Raw genomic sequence first — 22,361 nt, forward strand, 5'->3', positions numbered from 1 at the left:
ACAGAACGAGGGCTTTGGGTCTGGAATCTTGCTTCTCATGCCTGGAGATCGTTTTACAGTACAAAACATAATGCTTACAGAAGATTAAAAATTACTTAACTGTGCTTTAACAAGTTTATAGTAATTTATTTTAGATCCTTTAGTGTTTCATAGGTGATTTAAAAATTAAATAACACTACTGTAATACATATTTTCACAAATTTTTTTTTTTTTTCTGTTTGGGGTTCTGGTTACTGCAATACATATTTTCACAAAATTAATTTATTTCTGTTTGGTTTTCTGGTTTAGCTGTTTTGGGGTGGTTTTTTTTGGTGTAGTTGTGTACCATGTGATAAACTAAGCATGAGGAAGATTCAGGCTTAGCTAAGCAGGAGGAGGATTCAGGCTAGGTATGCAAAGCTCATCTAAGCCCATAGGCAGTATGTTGTTTCATTTTCCTGAGCATGTATTTATCTGATGGATATCAAGTGCATAATTCAACTTTTTTTTTCTGAAAGAAAAGTCAATAGCAGCAAAGTGGCTGCTAGTATCTTACACACATCTTTTAATTTCAACTTTTCTGTTTATTCACTCAATTTCACAGAAATGGCCAGGTTTGTGTTTGCTTAAGAATATGAGTTGGAGGTGCTTGAAATTCTCTGTAATTCTAAGTGGAATTGAAATTCTCTTTCACCATTTTCTATTCTTTTATTTGCTTTATTATTTTTAATAATTTGGCTGACTTTGGTTCAAAAATTTTTTAAAAAAAGCTACTTAATGGGGTTAATTATCTTTACAGTTTTGTATTTGTTCAGCAGCAGTCTTTGCTTTCCATCCTTTTCTAACAATTCTTAACCTCTGATCACTCATGATAAAGCTTCAAGGTATGGCTCTGTCTGTCTTCCTGCCCCAGAGCTTTTTGCTTAATTGTAGCCTAACAACACTACCAGTACACAAAGCTCAGGAATAACTAATATACATAGAAAATAAGTGATGCATCAGATAAGCTATAAAAATTTCACAGGCCCAACTGTTAACTGTTTTTCACTTTTTTTCTAGCATGTGACACTGTAAGACACGGTATGATGTGAGGACTAACAGGGATGTGCAGGACTGAGTCCTATTTTATTTTCATACAAATTGGAAATGGCAAAATCCAATCTACCATTCTTTTCACTGTCAACCCCTCCTCCCCTCCCCAATCCCTTTTTATTATCTTATTATCATATCTTATCATCAGGTTCCCTTCTGGAACCTGATGCTGTTCCCACTGCAGCTGCACAATGTGGCACTGCTTATATTCCAAGTGGATCTATTTACATCAAATACCCAGGTACAGGCAGCCTGAGTCAGGTTGTTCAAGGCCATTATTTGTAATGGAATGTAATCCTGTGTTTAACACAGTATTCTAAATAAATCTGTCCCGAAAATTAAATTTACTTTCTAAAAGGTTAAGCCTAAATTTGGCTTCAAACTCCAACTTGTATGTAGGAAAATTGGAATTTGCTAAGTCTCCATTCCAAGTAAACTTCTTAGTCTGTTCTGGGATACAGAAATGAATTACTGAACTGCTGTTCTACAAGTGATTTTGGAGCTACCTAAGTATTTACTCCAATAAGAATTGCAGACACAACCTGTTAATCTCAAAGACTTAAGGGAGAACTGGGTTAGGATAGAGGTTAAAAACAATGAGGAATAGTGGGTATTTTCTCCAATAAGAATTGCAGACACAAATCTCAAAGATTTAAGGGAGAACTGGGTTAGGATAGAGGTTAAAAACAATGAGGAATAGTGGTAAAAATGTTACAGTATTACACAGAAATACTTTAAGGATGATATTGCCTAAAAATTATTTCTATATACATATATATATAGCTGTAGTTGTACAGATAACAGTATAGTACTTACAACAACACAGAAACAGGTCTTTGCTTTGGCTGCTTAACACAGCAGTGGAGATGACTTTCACAAAGACATTTATTGATGACCTGTATGTTTTCAGTAATACTTCAGACAGTGAAAGTTGTTATATAATCGAGGTAAACTTCTACAATATAAAACTATGGCTATCAAAAGAGAAAACAATTAACATCCACGAGTCGCAAATTGCAACTGCACAAAAATATTGAAAAAAAATAATACCTAGTTTTTGTTACCTAACTTTCCAACTACAAAGCTGGAGCCCACGGCACTAGTCCACTAAAAAGATCACACAATGCTGTTCTCAGACATGATCTGCTCTGTCCCTGTCCCTCGAGTGTCCTGCCACACCTGCAGAGCTCACTGGTGGCACTGAGCTTGGGCTGGGCTGTAGCATTGAGGGTTTGTTAGCTCAGCCTTGGCTGGGAGGTCGCTGTGGAGGTGCATGCAGTGATTGATAGAACAGCCCTGGCTTTGCACTAAGCTGAATGATTTATTCTTTGTGTGTGTGTGTTTTTCCCTCCAGTCTGTTGCAAAACAAAAATAAATATTTACATTTAACACTTAATATTTACAAATTCAACAAGTCCCTGTTTTAGGCCTTCAACCACCCTCTCCCAAGGATTTGTTTCTCTTTTCAGTGGCAAATATTTCCCTGGGAATACCTGCACTTCAGTATACTTAAAAAGGAGGTCAGGTTTATCAAAAGAAACCTTTGCTGAAGCTATTCAAGCAAAACTAGAAAACTTACTGTATTCTCTGCTGCTGCTGTCACAGTTTCAAGTAGACAATGGAAACTATCACCTAAATAGTAATGCTGGCAAGGTAAAGGACTTTTGGTCTTGTGCTTACTCTGCAACCTCTTGATTAACAATGTAAACACGAGGAAATTGTTGCGCTGAGAAGCCAGATTAATTCCTGCTCTATCTGTAATGATTTTGCTGGAATTTGGGCTAACCAGTGTAGATTATACAGTATGATTTAGGATGGGCGTGCAATGGGCGAACAAGCAGGGAGTAGAGCACAAAACATGAGTCACAGAAAGTACTATTGCACAACAAATAGAAATAGATAATATGCGTGTACATGTCAAATATGTAATTTAGTAATTATTCAGCAAAAAAAGAGTTGTTCATTCAAATAAATCAAATTGTGGTGGAAGGGGGGTTGTAATGCCTGTATATGCTGTTCCTATTAGTACCGACTTGGGTTCCTCACAAAAGGAGAGCACAAGGACAGATTAAGAGTTTGTAGTATTTTACTCTGGTCATCACAACAATGAAAAGCACTGTGGATGTTTCTTTTAAAAATAACTGCATACTATTGCATGTTAATAGTTTTAGCTTTGTGGATTTTAAGGTAATGGGAATTTGTTCTTAAACGTCTACAGCCAGTTTTCTTTTGATATTAGGAGGACTCTATCCAAAGTTCCCCAAAGATGGCAAAGTCATACAGAGCCAAATCTTACTCCCTCCTTTGTTGGCAATGGGCAGGTCCTTGCATCAAAGAATATTCTGCCCCTCAGTAGGGACCACAGGGCAAAGACCAGACTGTCCCCTCTGCCTTGCTTCTGCTCTGCCTGCCCCATGCACAGGTGGGCAGGGGAGTGTAAGGCTCAGCCATCACATATTTCCCAGCACCTGCCTAGGTTGCAGATACATGATGGAAGAGGTGTGGGTGCCCATCCTGCAGGCTCTTCCCTTGGGTATCAGTTTGGGATGTTGTGAAACTGCAACATCTGGTTGTACACAGTAACTCTGTGCTTCAAGGAGCTTACTTACTGCTGCTACCCAGTTAGAGTGGCTTTCCAGTATCTGCTATCTGCTGATTTTTTTTTAATTTCTTTTAAGGAGCTAGCATATTTGGCAGCTGATGATTGTTTCCTTACTCCTTAGGAGAATGAAAATCTCCCTGTGTTATTTAGGAAAGCTCTCCCCTCCACTTTCTTTGCCTATCGATTCAAGGTCTGTGCTGCCCTCAGAGCACACCAGGTGCAGTCCCTTCCTACCTTTCCTGCAGTAACACAGCTGAATGTGCACACTCCTGCTTTTTCACATGGCACATGCAGGTGGCACCAGCAGATGAGGATACACGGCCTCTTAAAACTGCAGGATCTGGCATGAAATGATCAAGATCAGTAACCAATGGCTTTGATTTTTGTCTTCTCTTTGAGATGACTCTTGTGGTAATGCAATGTTTTGCAAGTGAGTTCCCTGTTGTCACTGGGGGACACTGGGTTTCAGTGACTGAAGGGATCAGCAGGTGATGAGAAAACGCTTGCTTAGACCCTGTCAAGGAAGTTACTGGCCTCCCAGATGGACAAGTTTGTGTTTTATTTATAGAGGAGTTTAGCCACAGGTGAGGATCTTCAGATCCTTCAGGTGGCAGGGAAGTGTTCCTGTTTCTTCCTGTAAAAACTTTTGAGATGTAAAGCAAATTTGTGGCTGCATCCAGCAGGTGGCAAGCACAGCACACAGAATTATGGCTGGACAGAGATGCTTCTGCCAGGCGAAGCTCCCACTGCTGCTCAGCATGTGTGTCCATGAACAAAATATAGAGAAAAATGGCAATCTCTGCCCGTCCTTTGTCAGCTTAGAGAGTGCTGGGGCACTGGTCCTCTTCTGGGTGCTCTTGATAATGCATGGGATTATTGCCATTTTCAATTTAAGCAAATGGCTGTCTCACATGTAAGGATATGAGCTAAATAGAAAGTATTCAGTATAACAATTTAAATATGTCTTTAAATGACATAGTAAAATGACGTTCAGACTTCAAATGTCAAGATACTAGCTTGCAATTAACTTAGTTTTAATGAAAGAGTTTTCTTTATCATGTAGCTTTAGAAGTTGTGACTCGTCACAGCGCCTTGCAATGTATTTGAGTAGACGCATTGTTCCCATTTTTGCAGCTGGAAGAACAGAGGCAAAACTGGAAAAAAACTTCCCTTAGTATAAGTGAATGAAAAAGTAGGAAGGTTTCTAGACCTGGCTGGAGGCCCATTTTTTCCTTAAGAAGTATTCAACTACAGAAATAACTTTTGTGTGTTTTGATTTTGATAATCAGAAAATATGGATAATCCAACCACTCGCTACTTGAGACAAAGCCACAGTAGAGGTGTGATTTTGAAGATAATAAATACTGTAAGTTCTTAAGTAGCATGTAGTTTTCCACATGATATATAAAAAGTTGTGGATTTTTTCTTAAGTTTTGTAGTGTCAACAACTATTTATGAACTCACTATCTTTGAGGACAATAAATGGGTGTGAATCAGGCATCAATCTTTTCTGAAGCTCATTATTTGAGATAAAAAGGACACATATGAGGATATCATTGGTGGAAACTTCCCACAGTGCTTGTCACCTTTCCTCTTGATTTGTAATGAGACTTTGAGCCAGACTTTAGTTCTGATTTATGCTAGTATAAATCTCAATTTGTTCCATGTAAATAAAAAAAATGTTCTACAGTGAGAAAATACCCTGGGCATGATTTTATATAAATGGTGGAAAGGTTCCATAAAAGCCAAGAGTAAAGTTTGATCTTGGATGTTTTGCAATGGGACTAAGATTATTATTAGTTAAACTGATGCATAAGCATTGTCATTTTTTTCTTATTAGTATACAAGTTTACTAAATGTGCAGGAATTTGAAATTTTTTAATTTTAGTCATACAGAGTGTGGAATCAACTCCCTCTGTATATAAAGTTGTTCAAAGTCAGGGAGGCTTATCATGAAAGGCTGAGTGAACCCCGTTTCTGTGCACATAGTTATTTTTTTAACTATTACAAAAATACCCACTGAGATAGAAATGTACATTTCTGAAGCAATGTTTGAAATGTACGAGTAGGAATATAAATCTAAAAATATATTTATTCTATATTTAATAAATAAATCTGCATTTTATTGCATATATTATGATGAAAAAACTGCCATTAAAAATAGTAGCATAAATCAGAATAAGATCAATTTCAAGGACCTTAAATTTCCATTTGAGTTTAAAATTGGGCCTCTATATATAGCATATATTTGAAAATATATTATAAATATGATTAGAGGACATTTATGTAATTAAAAATAAACCAACAAAACAAGAAACAAAGCTTCACTTCTTCAACAGAATAGCTCACATATATGCAAGTCAGGTTCTTTGTGTTTCATGTTATTTATACAAGCTTTTCCTTTTGAAACACCTGTCAACTTAAGTTAGGAGTTTTCCCTCCACTTCTTTCGTAGTTCTGAGCAAACGGTGGGATGTGGCAGGAACTCTGACACACCTGTCCAACACTGAGGCTGCTTTCAGTAAAGAAAAACCAAATGCAAACGAAGCAGTCCTCTTTACAACATGAGCTGAAAGGCCACTGCGGACTCTTTCCAGTATGATTTCTCTGAGGTGATCCAGTGTTGCTGTAATGAGCCGTGACGTTCAGGACCGCAGATGAATCTTGTTGTTCTTGCTGCTTCGCACACAAGGTTGTTCAAAAGAAGAACTCTGTGAAATGCCTCAATCGGTGTCGAAAGGCCCGGCAGTCTTTTTGGTGTGCAAGCGGATATTTTCTGGTGGCCGATAGGAGAGGGAGCTCATCTTGGTTGTGAGGCTTGGATGCGTGCTGACATTTGGTGGGATGTATTTTATTAGCTGAAGGAAGTATTTTTTAAAGTTTTTTCCAAAAAAAACATAAAAAAAGGGATTCAGACAGTTGTTAAAGTAGGCGATACAAATGGTGAAGGGCATAGCTGTATCCACAATATCGGTGATTTTGCAATCTGTTATTACATGTAATTGGATTAACACATCCAGAAAAGTGAACACTTGATGAGGAATCCAGGAAAAGAAAAAGAAAAACACAATTGCTACAATCATCTTGAAGATATCATCATTTCTAGTCTTATTTTTTTGAATTTGATATGCCTTCTTCAGAGTCTTCCAAATTAAGGTGTAGCTTGTTAATATGATCAGAAAAGGAACTAAAAAGCCCAGCAAATTTTTGGATAACCCTAACCCGACCCGGAGCGTCGTGTTATTGCTCTCGTAGCGGAAGCCGCAGACCGTCATGTTCAAGTTCTCGGCGAAGAAAATGTTGCGGTGGATGATGACGGGCAGGCTGGCCACGCCGGCCAGCAGCCAGATGGCGATGCAGGTGACGCGCGCCACGAAGATGGTGCGGCGGACGCGCGACTGCACCGGGTGCACGATGGCCAGGTAGCGGTCGATGCTCAGGCAGGTGAGCAGGAACACGCTGGCGTACAGGTTGAAGCTGATCCCCGCCGAGGCCAACTTGCACAAACAGTTGCCAAACGGCCACTGGTACTCCATGGCTGTGTAGGCAGCCCAGAGGGGCAGAGTTATCAAAAAGCACAAGTCAGCCAGGGCCAGGTTGAGAAGAAAGATGCTGGCTACGGTTTTTAGTTTCATGTAGCAGTAAATGACGATGACGACCAGGCTGTTCCCGAATATGCCTATGATAAAGATGATGCTGTAAACGGTTGGAACCATAATGTAGATGTAGCTGTGCCGTCCTGAAACGGGACAGTCCACGTGGATTCTTTTAACAGTTTCTTCAGTAGAGTAATTTGGAATCATCTTGAACTCCCCAGCTGTAACCTAGTTTCAGGGAGAAAATATGAAGCTCACACCTAGGAGGGGGAAGAGGAAGAAAACAGTATTTGTGAGAGGGATTTAATTTTTAACAACTCTCAACTAAATGTCTAGTGTTCTGTCAAGTCTAACAAAACGTGTCAATGTCTTTGAATTTTAAAATAAGCCATCTTCAAGTGTTTTATCAACCAATTTGTATTTTGATACAGACTTTGCAGGGTAAACAGAGGTAAGAATGTTAGGAGTAGGCTGAACATTTTTAGTTTATTTTTAACATAAACGAAATCTAAAAAACCTCTTTCAATTAACAAAGTTCCAATTTAAAATAATACTGGTTAGAGAACATATGTCAAAAATAATAAGAGACTGAAAATAGTAGATAACTATAAAGTCAGCAGAGTATTTAGATTATTTTCTTTCCATAAATAGGTGACATATTTAATGAGGTAAGTTATTCAGATATCTCAGAAACTAAACTTAAGCACTCTGAATACTAATTAAGTATGTAAATACAAATGGCAATGAATTAAGAAAATAAGTGAATTTAGATTAGGTACTAATTTGTATCTCTGAGATTAATCACTAGAAAGTTTTTTCTATGCATTGAATGTAATTCTTTGAGAAAATTTTTACATAACAGAAAAAGATGAAAACACACAGTCTTGTATTCTGTTCTGCCAAAAATACCTTAAATATTCAGAGGTTACTTAGCTCCCCATCTGGCTTGGAACAATGACATTTAATCTGAAACTACAGACATGTCCTGATGTGTTGTACATTAATTACTGTACAAAGAGTTTAAGAAGGGTACAAGGGGGAACATATTACTTTTTCAGTTGCTGACAAAATTTATGCATTCAAGAGTCGAAGGTGTATTTCTGGATCATATTAAGTGTTCAGCAAGGGTATGAAATCTCCTTTAAAGAGCACCTGTTTGGTATGCCAAGGTCTGTGTGTTTTGTAAGAACACTTTCCTTATTAATGACTGATTGCTTTGGAAAGCAGGTAATACAGTGTGACTCTAATACTTGTTACTTTCCAGAGTCTAAAAACAGATAGTCTTCCCTGAATAATAAGGATGTTTAAAAAAAAATTTGATAGTTATTATTGCAGAGTAGTGTTTATCGCTGTTTTCAGGATCCAGCTATAAGCCAAACTAACTTGTGCTCCTTAAAACAAAGATTAACTGAAATACTTTTGCTTCAAAACCAAAACAAAGCCAACCCCAAACAGCAAAGAAACCCTTTATAAATGTAAGACCCACCCTAAGACCCTGGGCAGTACAGATGCATTCAGAAAGCAGAGGTGCCCATCATTACAGACACACCAGAGATGTTATAGATGTGGCTGCTCATTATTGGAGTGGTTCAGCACTGATGGTCCTTTAAATTCGGAATGCCACTGTGTTTAGTGCTTGACTGGCTCTTGTTGGAAGATAAATCTTTTTACAAATTATTCTATTTTTAATAGGGAATTGAGGCACAGATTTGTTTCAGCAAAGCCTACACAGTCTGAAAGAGGCACGAACTGAACTCAGAATAAGGGTTGCAGGCAGGATCTTGTGAGCAAGGTCACCTTTTGGCTCTTATCCTTTTGAAGACTTGTTATTTCTGTCTTAGCTCATGTTGTAGCATATGTTTGCATTCATAACCTGATTCACTTCTACAAAACTAGCAGGGTAATGCCAAGATTTAGGTTCTTGATAAGTCTATCAAGTTTAGATCATCTAGTAAAATGCAATTAATAGACACTTTGTCAAGATGTGCCAAGCAATGCTTCCCAGTTCCTTCAATTCATTCTGTGTTGCTTCAGTTGGTATAGATGTCTGAAAATGACTTCAGCTATTTTTGCCAAGTTTAAGAAGTTAACAAGCCAAGCAAATAGAGCTAACACAAAGAAATGTTCACCATTCTGACTACATGTGGCACTTTAGTACATCCTGAGCAAAACCTGGCTTTTAAACTGTGCCAAATCTCAAATACAAGGTGTTTGGCTCTGTGGAAGGTCAGCCTATCCCTGGGACAGGGAAACCACAATAGAAAGATTAAGATATATCCTTATCTCATCCCTTGGTTATGAAAGTAACTTTGACAGTAACTGATATGTTCTGCAACATCAAGGTCTGGCAGCATTTGCCCTGTCCTAGCTACAGGCTGGTGCTGCATGGTCAATTCTTTGTTCCCTTATATACCCACTAAAATTACAGCCCAGAACTTCGCAGTAAGAATCTGGAGTGAAGTTTCTGCTCAGGAGATCACCTGTGCAAGTGTGACTGGCAATATTCTGGGTCAGGCCTGGTTAAGGCTGGGCAAGACCTTTCCCAGAGACAAGATTCACCAGCCCCTGGTACAATTTGGCGCTGTGGGTACTGAGTGATAGATTAGGTGTTTAAAAGGCAAATGCAGCTGAGGGTGAATATTCCCTTCTGGTGGGGTTGATTCTGCACAATGGTAGATGCCACGGCAATTTTCCCATGGTCTCCTCATGTACTCCTTCAGTGTACTGTGTTGTGGTGTTTTGCTTCCAATTTCTCTTTTCTACCCACATGGCCACCTGTACTGTTTCATGTCAGTAGTAGCTTTAGCTGATACTAATTAATAGCATATGTACTTTCAAGAAAGAGTAACAGTGATTCTATTACATTTTCAGAAATGTGTTAAAATAAAAAATAATTCAGTTAGGAATAATTGTCTGGCACTCTGAGGTGTTGAATTGCCTGAGCATATTCTGGAGTTTGGGAAATAAAAAAAGGCAGAACAATTCCCATGAAGAATCATGAATTTTTTTCAAGAAATAGTATTATACCTCAATCTTCCTCTGCAAGACTGTGTAATCCTTCTGGAGGTAAAAGGCTTTAGTGTAACACAGAAATCAGTGGAATTGTGCAAATGATGTGTCTGGTATGCTGCCGCTTTTAAATTATACTAAGGAATTACAATCAATAATTAAAAGAAATCCATCAATATTTTCAGTAAATGACAAAGAAGCAGAAATATGTAATGTGGTTGCTTTTGGGTAAACACATATGGATTGCCATCTGGGTATGTGAAAACTGTCTGAATGTTGCTGTGAGAATGAACCTTGTAGGAGCTCTACAAATAAAGCACACTAAGGAACGCACTGATAATCCCAAATGGAATTTTTACATTTCCTGAAAATTCTAAACTTTCAGGGCTAGTCTCAGGTTGGATGAGGACTGTAGCTTCACAGCATTAGGAAAAGCTTCAAAGTTGGAGAAGGTAATTTTTTTTTTTTTTTGAAGGCATGGACCCAGGGCTGTGCTGAGTAGTGGGCCACTGCAGCAATGTGAATTCCTCACAGGCAGTGATTTCTTTCCCATACCACCTTCAGTTTTTCCTGTTATTCTCACTCGCCACAGTTCATCTGCTTGTCCCAGGATCATGGCTGCACACATGCAAAGCAGATACTGGTCAGTTAAATGTGTCCATTAAGTTGTGCACATTGATAATTCCATGTAAAGTATCTCAAATTACCTGTGTTAACATAATGATAATTAGATCATTTTAAGGCTGACACACAAGGTGCTTTTTCTAACAGGATTGAATTGTGACTGTGAATGGTGTGGTGGCTCAATCTCCAACAAATTACCTGGTGAACAGCAAGTACCTGTTCTGAGGTACTGTCCTGTTTAACTTTTTATCTTTTTAATTACAATGATTACAATGAGTCACCGATAATGAAATTCTTCAGACTGCTCAACTATTATTACCACTCCATTCATTGCTTCTGTTGGGTGAACATGCATCCTCATTAAACTGCCTGTGGAAACAAGGAATGCTGGGCTCATGCAAGGTAAACAGCACTTTGCCTGCTGAAAGATAAGATAGCAGTGGCTTTCTGTGAGAACTGCATCAGCTAAAAATAGGTAAGCAGGTGTCACAAGTCAGATTTTGAACAAAAATGTATTTAATATTTGCTTTGACAAAGACTAAATAAACTTAGGCTGATCAATCCTGCCACAGCTCATCCACCTTATCACTAGATAATGTGCACTTTACTTCTGACAGTGGGTGGGTTATTTGCTTTTCTTACAAATGAGAAGATAGTTCCATGTTTAAGAGGATACTGCATTATATTTTTGTGTAAATTTTATGCACAGTGAGAAAAGACAATGAAAAATGTTTGGAACAATATGTTCAGTATATTAGCTATATTTATTTCTTCCTGGTGGCATAAACTTTCCTTTATCTTAAGCATTTAGTCCCCCGCTTTGCTAATTTATTCTAATTGCTGCGAAAGTAATGACACTTACACATGCTTCATTGCAAAGGCTTTTGGGGTCTTTTTCTATACCATAGAGCAACCCTTTCTACCCTCATGGTCTTAGTGAATAGAGCTACTTCTGTTTTATACCTACATTTCAGCACCCTCTGTGCTTTCCTGGAGTTCCTGAGCAGTACTGTTGTGAAGCCACAGATTTACCTTCTTCCTTGATCTTATTTCTTCAGCTAGTTCTAACAGTCTGTATTTCCCACTGATGGCTTTCCTAAATATCTTTAATCCAGAGTTGACAGATGAATTGTGAAGGGGAGGAGCAATACAAACAAGGGTACATAATTGCAGCTGTGGTGCCATTACAGTGGGCTGTTGTCATCGCTGCTGGTACCTTCCAGAGGTCAGCATCTCACTTTGTAAGCACCAATAAATCAAAATACTGCTGGAAATGAGCTGTGATAGGTAGTACAGCACCAGACAGTGTCTGTACATCAGCTCACAAACACCAAGAACACAAAGCAAACCTCAGCAGACCTGTGTCAGCAGCTGTCCAGCTGCTCAGCAGTTTTGGATCAGGAGGTGTTCTGACATCAGAACAAACAGAACTGGCAGGACCTTGTATGGCTTTAGCATTTTCTTTTAACAACTGTGCAACTGAGGCAACTGCTAGTCTGTTGAAATTGCTGTTAATTTTGAGGCGTTTGCTTTATTTATTTAAAAGTCTGTATCTTTTTAATGCTCTAACCTATTTTTGAATTCTTTGTGTCTTCCCCTTGCAAGAGCTCAAGCTGGTCTGCTTCACTTGTGCTTGCTCTACGTAGCTGGAAGATAAACTGCCTGTGGCCCTTTCAGGATCTGGTTCTCTAGAAGATCAAAACCTAAATTGATTATTACTTTTTTTTGTGCTAGCAGAACAGTTCCTGTTACCTTGCAAATGTGAACTGTTTATGTACTCTGACCTTCTCTGTAAGAACTTCTCAGTATTTATTTCCTCTGCCACACTTCAAAAGCGTCTGTCCTTCTGTAGGATGGCTTTATAGCTTATTCTGAGAAGCATTAACATCCATCTTCTGTTTGTACTCATGGACTACTCTCATTAATTTTCTCTTCACTTCCCAAGTATCTTTCAACTACTCAGTTTCAGTCATAAAATTTATGTGAAAAAGAACAGATGAAGGGGCTTTTTCCTCTGGGAAAAATCAATGCTTGTGGGATGTCTGAACAGTGGAATTGGGCATGTGTATGGTTTTGCATGATTATGGGGGAGGAAAATGCAAAAAGTTAAGCATAGAGACGTTTAAATTGCTTCAAGTTTAACTCAGTATAGATTTTGACCACTAGAGGTCTGTATTTCCTATTTTAAAATAAGAGAATTGCTGTTTTAGACTCAAGTACCATCACTTTTCAAAATAGCCCTTTTGTTCAAGATTATTTAAAATGAAAACATATGGCAAAATATATGTAATTGTACCTGTACTTATTTCAAGTCCCAGAGGTAACTATTTTCATCACTTTATTTTAGCATCTACCAGCTCCTATCTAATTTCCTATATTCTGGCACATTCCTGGTTTTGCTAACCTTCAGTCCAGTTCTTGCACTTTTAAGACTTGGAATAAGATTCTGGTTTTTTTTTCCAAAGACATATGCAGTTTATGGTCACTGTTTGAGATTACCTGAATTAAGAATATTTTAAAGCAACTTCACTTTAGCAATGCAGATGGAAAAATAGTGATACTTATTCAACTAAGATTATTTTAGATCTAACTAGCCATGTCGTTAATCCAAATATCAGACAATTTTAAATGAAGATATTTTTACTGCTGAAAATTACACTTTAGAATTATCTTTTTTTAAAGCAACTTAAGGGACTTTTAGAAATTGAAAGGTAAAACAAGGATAACACAGTGCTATCCAAATGGTGTGTATATTTTATGAATTTTAAGCAATTTAATAATTTGAAAATAGAAACATATTTACCAGTTTTTACACGACCATCAACCCCCATTTTTACTAATATGCTTGGATTTGTCATTACGTCTTTGGACAATGTCAGTGCATGATACTGCTATTCTGTTTCAAATTGTGTTTACCCAAATAGTTCCCTAATCCTGGAAAGGGCAAACAGCTTTCAATTCAGATGGAGCAGAAGGGTTGTTTGATAACGTTTATTTTATTGAAAATAGTAAATGAGCAAACTAGAAACAAAAAAAAAGACAAAAACTATAGTGTCTTGTGCCAGATGAGTTGGACTAATGAGTATCTTGTCCTGTACTTATGTCCAGTGGGTCATTCAGTGTATCTCTGTGCACTTAAGGGATGTTTGGGTACAAGCATACAATGTGTGTATCTAAGTGGCTAAAAATAGGAGCATTTAGAGAGAATGGAAGTGGTATATAGAGATAGCAAACCAGCAAGCAGTTGGCTAGATTTAAAATGAAGAATAAAGAAATATAATCTACTATTTAGACACTTACACTTTGTGGTAGAAATCAATGTGGCAAAAAATGGGTGTAAGTGTAAGGCCATTTATAAGCACTAATTTATGGGACTGTGGAGTGATGAATAAAATCTTTCAAGTTTTTTTTTTTGGACATTAAATGCTAATATACTACAGTGACAATTTTTCTCTTTTTAGCAGTCCACAGTGTAATGATGTCACAGTTATAATGAGAGCAGCTGCAGTAGCAGGGACAATTTGGACTATTGTTGGCATATACTCTCACTGTACATACAGAGTCCACGAACACTGGAAATATCTCTTCCTACTACTTAGCTCTTTGGACAAAGCTAACTATCTATCCCCAACTTGTGTATGTGTTTTTTGTTTTTGGTTTTTTTTGTTTTGTTTGTTTTTTTTTTTTTCCCCCAGATTCTGGGAAGCCCTGATCTACATACTTCTATAAAATTTTACTTGTACAAGTTAATGCCAAGAGAGGATTGCTCAACTTCACAAGAGTTGCTCAACCCCACCAGAACTTAGTGATTTAGTGAATGCTACCATAGCAATGATGATAGGGATTTTTTTTTCACAAAATTTGTTGACTGACAGATCAACAGGGCACTCATTAGAGCTAGCCAAAAGCAGAGAGTAAGTATAATTCTTTTAGTTTATAGGTTACATTTTTAGGATTCTCTAGATTTAAGTTTCAAAGTAAACATTGATTTCCTCTTATACACACATTTCTTTTCTCTGCTGTTAAGAGTAAGGAAATCATTCTTGGGTTCAGTCCATGCAGGACTGGACTCCAAAACACTGAAAGATTAACCACTGTCAACATGCAGTGTGTTTAATCTCTTGTGGAGAATCAGTGGGGTGGTGGTTTTAGACACTGCTGGCTCTGGCTTGACAGTGTGTGCCAGATATTTTAGACTTTTCTATTTAATTTTCTGGTCTCTTTTCCCCATTTAATCATCAGAACAATCTCTGCTTTCTTTCTTTGACCAAGCCTGCATGAATGTGTTGAAAACTCTCTGGTGTTTAATATGTCTTAGGTATCATATAACCTTAAGGATATGAATATAAAATTATCCCCAAAGCAGTAAGTTAGAACTGAAAAGATAATTAAATAAACAAAGTAAAATATATTTCTAGATTAATAGTTCTATTTCAGTACTTCTGAAACTAAACATCACAACACTAAGCTTCAGAAAAAAGATATTTGAAAGGATTATCATGGGGTCCTGTCATCTTGGCTGGTCTGTCTTGATAGAAACAAATATCATCTTTTCCTTATCTAGGTTATTAAACCTATAGGCAAATTAGTTTTTAAATATTAAAATTAGTTGTTCTAGCAGGAAGCAGTCACTGCTCTTGTTTATAACGCAAGGTAAAAGATTCTCTTTCTGCAGAAGAGGCTGAAGACATGCAGGCAGCATATTAAGACCTTGAAATAAGTGCACTAACCACCATCATCAATCCAGGGATTTTGCACCTCTGCTCTGGCCATTAGCTTTACCAAAAAGGAAGATTGGTACCCTTCTGGGAGACAAAAATGATCAATAATCAGCAGGCTAACCTAATGTCTGCTCCTTAGGATCATGTCATTGCCTCATACTGCTCACAATGTCATTTGCTGCACATTAGATGAAAGTAAATGAAAGACAAAGGTATTTCTGAACAAGGCAGGATTGGCATTTCTAAGGTTTTCTGCACTGACATGAAAAGTTTTTTGAAGATGTAATATTTTAGAATGAATACACATTTTACTGCAGGTTTATAGCTTCAAATTTGATGCTGGGTTATGAAGTATCTTTAGGGTATTTGGAAGTACCTGTAAGAATCAATAATTAACCAGAATTAAGCCATCAATCCCAGAATGAATAAAAATGAGATGAGTTTGAGCTGTGAAAGGTTACATGCTGCACAGTTACTTTCTCTGAGTGATAGTAAATGAATGAATTAACACATTTCCTTTATTGCAGTTGGAATTGCCTATATAAAATACAGTGTGCCCATGTGATTGTTTTTAATAAAAGACAGAAATCAAATTCACGTTTATTAAGTGCAAGTGAAATAATCTGATGAATTTTAAGTTTTTTTTCTCATAGCTTAGTTCCATGAGTAAGAAGTCTTAAAGTTTTTGTGCATTTTTTTTAAAGTTTTTTATTATGTTGCATGGCACATCCTACACAAATGGATACCTAACCCCACATCTGAAATATCTCTGTTGCTTCCATATGTAATGCACCATAAGATTCTATTGTGAATGCCTCCAATCTGACAAGTAAGGAAATTTACATTAACTCTGGCCTTGATCCAGATTTATATTTCAGCCTTATATTAAAATTGCTATGGAGAGGTTAGAAAGAAAAAACCATACTGAAATGAAAAGTGTTGCTTTTAATGAGCACAGCTTATCGTGGCCAGTTCTAAGAGCAGAGGTCAGGTACAAGGAGTGGGATATCTCACCTCCTTTCAGTTCCTATTTAAATCACAATTGGCTTACTGGGCATCCCATACAGCCATGAGTCTGTCCCAAGTCACACAGGAATCCTCTTCACTGAATCTTGAGGTATGCAAAAAATAGCAGTTACGGCTATCCTTCCTGCCCAACTTGTAGGAGAAATGCTGTTATATTACTGTGATTTCAAGCAAGTAGAGCTTAATAAGGGGTTACAATATATTTTATGTGCTGTTTTGAGTATCACTGGTCTCTGATCCTGTTCTTGCTGGAAGGAATGTTAGCTGGAATGCATCCAACACTGAAAGAGTTTAAGTTTCATTGTCCAGATCTTAGTCTCAGTCAGTGGTTGCACTTGTCCTGCAGAAGGGAGCCTCAGGTGGAGAGTGGCCTTTTGGGGGGGCAAAAGGCTACTTCCATAAACTGCTGTAATTTCAAGACAGAGCTTGCTTACCAGCCTCTAGGTAAAAAGAGGTGAGATTTACGTAAGCTTAAACTCTTGGTTGCATTAGTGGTTGTTAATAATTAAGCAAAAAAAGGTATTTCATGCATTTAAATTGGAAGTAATTTCATAAAATGATTACTGCATGAGAGTGACATGTCCATAGCAATATAAAATCACTGTCAGAACCTCTGCTGGTTCTGTTGCTGACAGAGATTGCAATGGAAAACTTCAACTATTTCCTCAAGAACCAAATCCCCTACTTCTGGGCGAAAAGGATTTTTCTCAATCTTTGCCCTTTTTCTGTCTTAAAGCTTTAATGTGAAAAACACAACACAATGGTGTTACTAGTATAAATGTACCGAAAGTAATGTTTTAATTAGGTTTTCATTAGGTTTCTGTTGCTCCCTCTAGGCAAGGATGTTTCTAGGAAGAAGGGTAGGGGATACAGCTAATAATTTTGTAGACAAAGTTGGGAGGTGATAGCACTTTGTGGAATTTCCAGTTAGTCCAAATAGAGGCTTCCTTTTTTTCCCCAGCAGTTAATTTTATTCAGAGATCCCAGTGTCATTTGCCCCTCTCCCAGAGGCGTCTAACTCTTCTGCTGAGGCAGAAGATACAGAAAGCAAAAATGAATATTATGCAAGCAGTTTATTTACACTCTTGAACAACTTTCCTTAGCTAAAGGTGAGATACTAATGAGATCAGCAACAAACTCAGAAAAATAACTTCTGCTTTTCTGGTACAAGGAGCTGCCTTTCTGTACCTTCCTGTAGACCAGCAAGAAAGGGGCCACCAGGGAGCTTACATAGATTTGTTCAAGTTGTAAAGCAAATCAGCAACATTTTGATGTGCGTGGCAACATTGTGATGTGTGCTGAAGCCTTACCTGGTATGCTAATCCTCAAAAGAACATTTTCCTGCCACTGAGCTAAATCACCAGGCTGGGGCCATGATGCACCTGTGAGCTTTACAGGCTCAATATGCAGGATAGGCTTTTTCATTTTTACATCCCTCTCCCCCCCAACTATAAAAGGCAAGTGTAAATTAATGAAGGACAAGCTTTAGAAATGCATTGTGCACAGCAATTACCTTTATCTGTAATGATGGCTAATCAGAAAGCAGAAGGGAAAAGAAACACTGAAAATTCTCTGCTTCTACTCCAGAAATGGAGAGAGATCCTCCATACAGGGGTGTTCACTTTTTGATCTAATGGAAATGAGATGAGTTGACTGAGAGTAGCTCGGATTGCATAGTGTTACCTAAAAAGACTTTTCCTCTAATGAATCCCATTCCTGTTACCTTTCACCAATGTGGTTAAAGTTAGAAACAGCATCTTTTGCTTTGAGTGATGAAGACAGGAACTGAAATACAAACATGTGTGCAGATGCAGCATTTCTATGTGAACACAAGACAAACCAGTATCACTGAAGTGTCTGTCATGGTAACTAAACCAGCTAATGTGAAAGCTTTATCACGACACTTCCAGTGTCATGGCAGGTGAATTCCATGTAACTTCCCACCAGTCAGTGCTACAGCTCTGAGGAAAGCAAACCTTGCAGTGAACACTTTTGTTATTTTGACTTTGTGCTGAGAAATAGTGTTTGTTTTACTGCAGATGCAAAGGCAATGTATTGTGGATTTCTGGGGAAGGAAATGGATGTGAGGTTTCAACACCTTAGTTCAGAGGAAGCTTTGGCTTGTAATTCAGCCATCTGTAATAGGATTTGGTTCACTGTGTCTGACTGAGACACTTGATTACTTTTCTTATTATATAATTAATTTAGACATCCTTAGTGTGGGAAAATATCACACAACGGCAATACCCCTCAGAAAAGACTTTTCTTCCCTAAATGAGAATGTTAGGAACAGCCTGGAGGGAAAAGTTAAAAGATTAAAAGCAAAAGATCAGCATGGAGGCTTCTTAATGAATCGCTCATTAGGGTCAGAAAAAGGGAACCAAAGGCAGAAAGAAAACAGTATGAGTAACTGGCAAAGTACAAGAGTTTATTCAGACAAAAAAAATCTTTTAAAATGGTAATGTAGCTAAGCCCAAGAGAAGTTACTATCATTGTAACTGTTGGTAGGTATAACACTGAAAGGATAGTGGCCCAATTGTGCTTTCAGTTGCACAAAACTCGTGTTAAGAGCAGATCATTATGAGGACTAGAAGAAAATTTGAGAATATATGAGTCAATTGAACCTAGTGAGTTTCTAAGGGGTTAATCAAAGAGAAGGAAAGGTCAAACATAGACACCTTAATCCATGTCAGTGTGAAAGGTATTATCACCCATGGAAAAACAAGTTACTATGATCCTTAGTGCTTTGTCTGGAAGGCAGCACACTTAATAGAATGATCCCAAAATAGATGTTCTGAGAAATTTGTACATCTTGCTTCCTGTTTTTTTCCCCTCAAAGTAAAATTTATTGCTCTATTTTGAAAATAAAATTAATTGGTGAATCCTCTTTGCTGTCCTGAGATGTTCCTTGTGGGTACTGAGGACCAGCCAGAGATAGCAAAACAAAGACAGCTGTTGCAGCTGGAGTGAGCTAATCCATGATACTGTGAATCAGTGCATCCTCAAGCAGGTGCAGTCTCAGTCCTCAAGCAAACACAAGTTCAGAGAAGCCCAGAAGGGGTAGTGCTGTGCCTTCCTAGAGATGCTAAATGAGATTCACTTCAGTGCTAGGAAAATTACTGTGCAATTCCTTGGGTGTGTGGCTGTCCTTCACTGACATGGCTTTTTTTTTTAACATTCTGTTTAAGAACATGGAATGGCATCATAAAATGTATTTGAAGGTAAAATGATTTTGAACCCTTTTTATTTAAAGTGCATTCTAGGAAGACCATGTGAAAAGAAATGTTTTTACCTGATTTGAGAAAAACTGTAATTGTTTAATCATGCAAGCTGCTAATAACAAAACCAAGAGGAAAACAATAAAGACAGCACAACTAGAGTCCTAGTTTGATAACACATGTTGATTCTGGTCCCATGCCTTCCATTTCTAACTGTTGTACATCTAATAGAGAGCCTGAGGATGGAGAAAACAAACCCTGTGCCACTCCAGTAGTAGCAGACTTACCCCTTGGCAGGGGAAGAAAGTAAAACTGCATAAACACTTAGGCTTGGGCAACAAGAATGAGTGGAGAAAAGATGAAAACCAGTAGGAGTTTATAAGAAAAGAGATGATAGTGCAACATACATCTTATAAATGTAGACTGGGAAGGGCATGAATGGTTTCTCAGTAAACAAGCCCAGGCTGCATCTTTGTACATCATGTGCTGCCTGCTTTGAGGAAAGGCTCTGGCCAGGCTGTGCTGATGCTAAAGCAGAGTTAAATGGAGGCCAGCTGCCAATAGAACATTTTTTAGAGAAGTCAGCTTGTGCATTTTTCTCCTTGCGTAAGCCCCCCATCATGACAGTACAGCTGTTCAGTGGTTTTCTGGAATGTTTTACTTATTTGAATGTGTCCCTCTCAGCTAGAAATGTTGAGGCACAGCACTCCTCTTCAGTGTCTCCTCTCTGTTTTCTGAAAACTGAGTGGATTCAAGAATCCACTGAATTTAAATTTCTATTTCTGTTCCTATACTTCATCTACTGATTATTAGATTGTACTAGCCAAGGATCTATCAGTAACTCACAAAGTTGAATGACCTACAAGTACAGAAAGGAATAGATGAATTAGCTGAAATTAGGAGTTTAGTTAAATCATTCTTTGTTCTGGCTGTAACCCTAATTATAGCTTTCGCCTCAAGCAGTGAAATATTGTCTAAATATTGACCTTGCCCAAATTCAGTACTAGTTTCTTCAGATATTGCCCCTTACCTTTTGCTGCAGCCTGCTTTTTATCTTGTCTTCAATCATGCCACTCACTGCTGCACTGCCAATCTGATCTCACTCTCCTGCTGTGAGGCCATCTTCGGTTATTACCTGTGCTCTGTGCCTACAAGAGAAATGCTACTCAGCTGCAATAAAAGGAGATAAACACCACAAACAGTAACCAAGCATTCTAGCTAGCCTTGTTATGTAGTGAATACCTGGACAGTTTTGCTATCAAACAAAAGACAAATGGAATAAAAATGTTAAAAGACCTGACTAAAGGCCAAAACCCATAGTTCTTTCACATGATGGTGCAGCAGAGAATACTAACAGCATGTCATTTGCAACATGATAGTTTCCTATCCTTCGCAGCAATTCACTAGAAAGCTCAGAGTAATTTTAGTATAATCTGTCATTTATCTGAAGATAAGACCAAAAATTATTAGACCAGGAATTTTATTTCATATGTGCTTTGTCTCAAACAATCACTGTAGCTGTAGTACTTACAGTCAAGAAAACCTCTTTTCCTTTGTTACAGCTGAGGCAAAAAAATGTTAAGTATGAGTATCCCCTTGTTGGTCAAATTTGTTAAATTCCCCGAAATGTTTCAAAGGGACAAAGATCCTTCCATGGTACATCTGGCATTTTAGGTTTTGTTTTCTTTTGTTGGCAAAGGACACATTTTAGAAAATGGTACAGAACATGGGATGATTGCTTTGAGTAGAATGACTGTCTATTGGTGAAAGTGATCTTAAGAGACAAATTTGTTGATGGAAAAGGAATGGAAAGAAATACTGTCATTAGCAAAAGATTGCTGGCTTGCTCTTCACTGCTAGGGTGTTTGGGATCAGAAGGAAGAGACAGAAAATGATACTGTGATTAGTACCTTTCTTACATACAGCCACAATTGCACTGAAATTGTTCTCCTGGAGCCTTTCTGTTCTTCAGGCTGCAGTGTTTCAGCTTCATGAATGAGCTCTGGGCATTCTGAAACGCAAAACGTACATTAGGCTGCCACCCACTCAAACTCTCCAATGCATTTGAATTCACCTTGTGCTTACATGCAAAATTTTTAACTTTTATGCAAAGTTAATTCCATGTAAGTAGGTGAGGTTAAATATTCAGAAACAGCAACTTCATTATTCCTGTTGGTGTTGTGGAAACTAACCCTACAATAGTGAAAAGAATGATGTAATATTTCCCTCTCTCTTCAAAAGCGATCCACATTTTTTATTTTGTTTTCAGAATTCCATGAGATTTCTAAGTATGTTTCTTTGTAACAATCTGTCATTTTATGTTCTCAAACCTGAACCTGAAGTGCAGAGGCTGACTCCTTAAAAACACCATAGTCACCCTTAGGACTAGCTGTCCAAAAATGTGAACTTCCATCCAAGCATACTGAAAAATTCCTAATTAATTTTCGAGAGGAACACAGGGTAAAACACAACATCTGTGTCACTGCATTTCTGA

At 37.8% G+C, this 22,361-nt stretch overlaps 1 protein-coding gene across 1 annotated transcript; it reads right to left on the reverse strand.

Annotated features, from left to right (window-relative positions):
- Positions 1-1,938: 1,938 nt before the first annotated feature.
- AGTR1 (angiotensin II receptor type 1) lies at positions 1,939-21,875 on the reverse strand. Its single transcript, XM_039722348.1, has 3 exons — positions 21,778-21,875; positions 20,898-21,015; positions 1,939-7,529 (listed from the first exon to the last, which is right to left on the reverse strand). The coding sequence occupies exon 3, from the start codon at positions 7,474-7,476 to the stop codon at positions 6,397-6,399; it is 1,080 nt and encodes a 359-aa protein (XP_039578282.1). The 5' UTR covers positions 7,477-7,529; positions 20,898-21,015; positions 21,778-21,875; the 3' UTR covers positions 1,939-6,396.
- Positions 21,876-22,361: the final 486 nt, after the last annotated feature.

The sequence above is a fragment of the Passer montanus genome, unplaced genomic scaffold (assembly GCF_014805655.1).
Source record: "Passer montanus isolate IOZ18808 unplaced genomic scaffold, ASM1480565v1 scaffold48, whole genome shotgun sequence".
NCBI classification, from domain to species: Eukaryota; Metazoa; Chordata; class Aves; order Passeriformes; family Passeridae; genus Passer; species Passer montanus.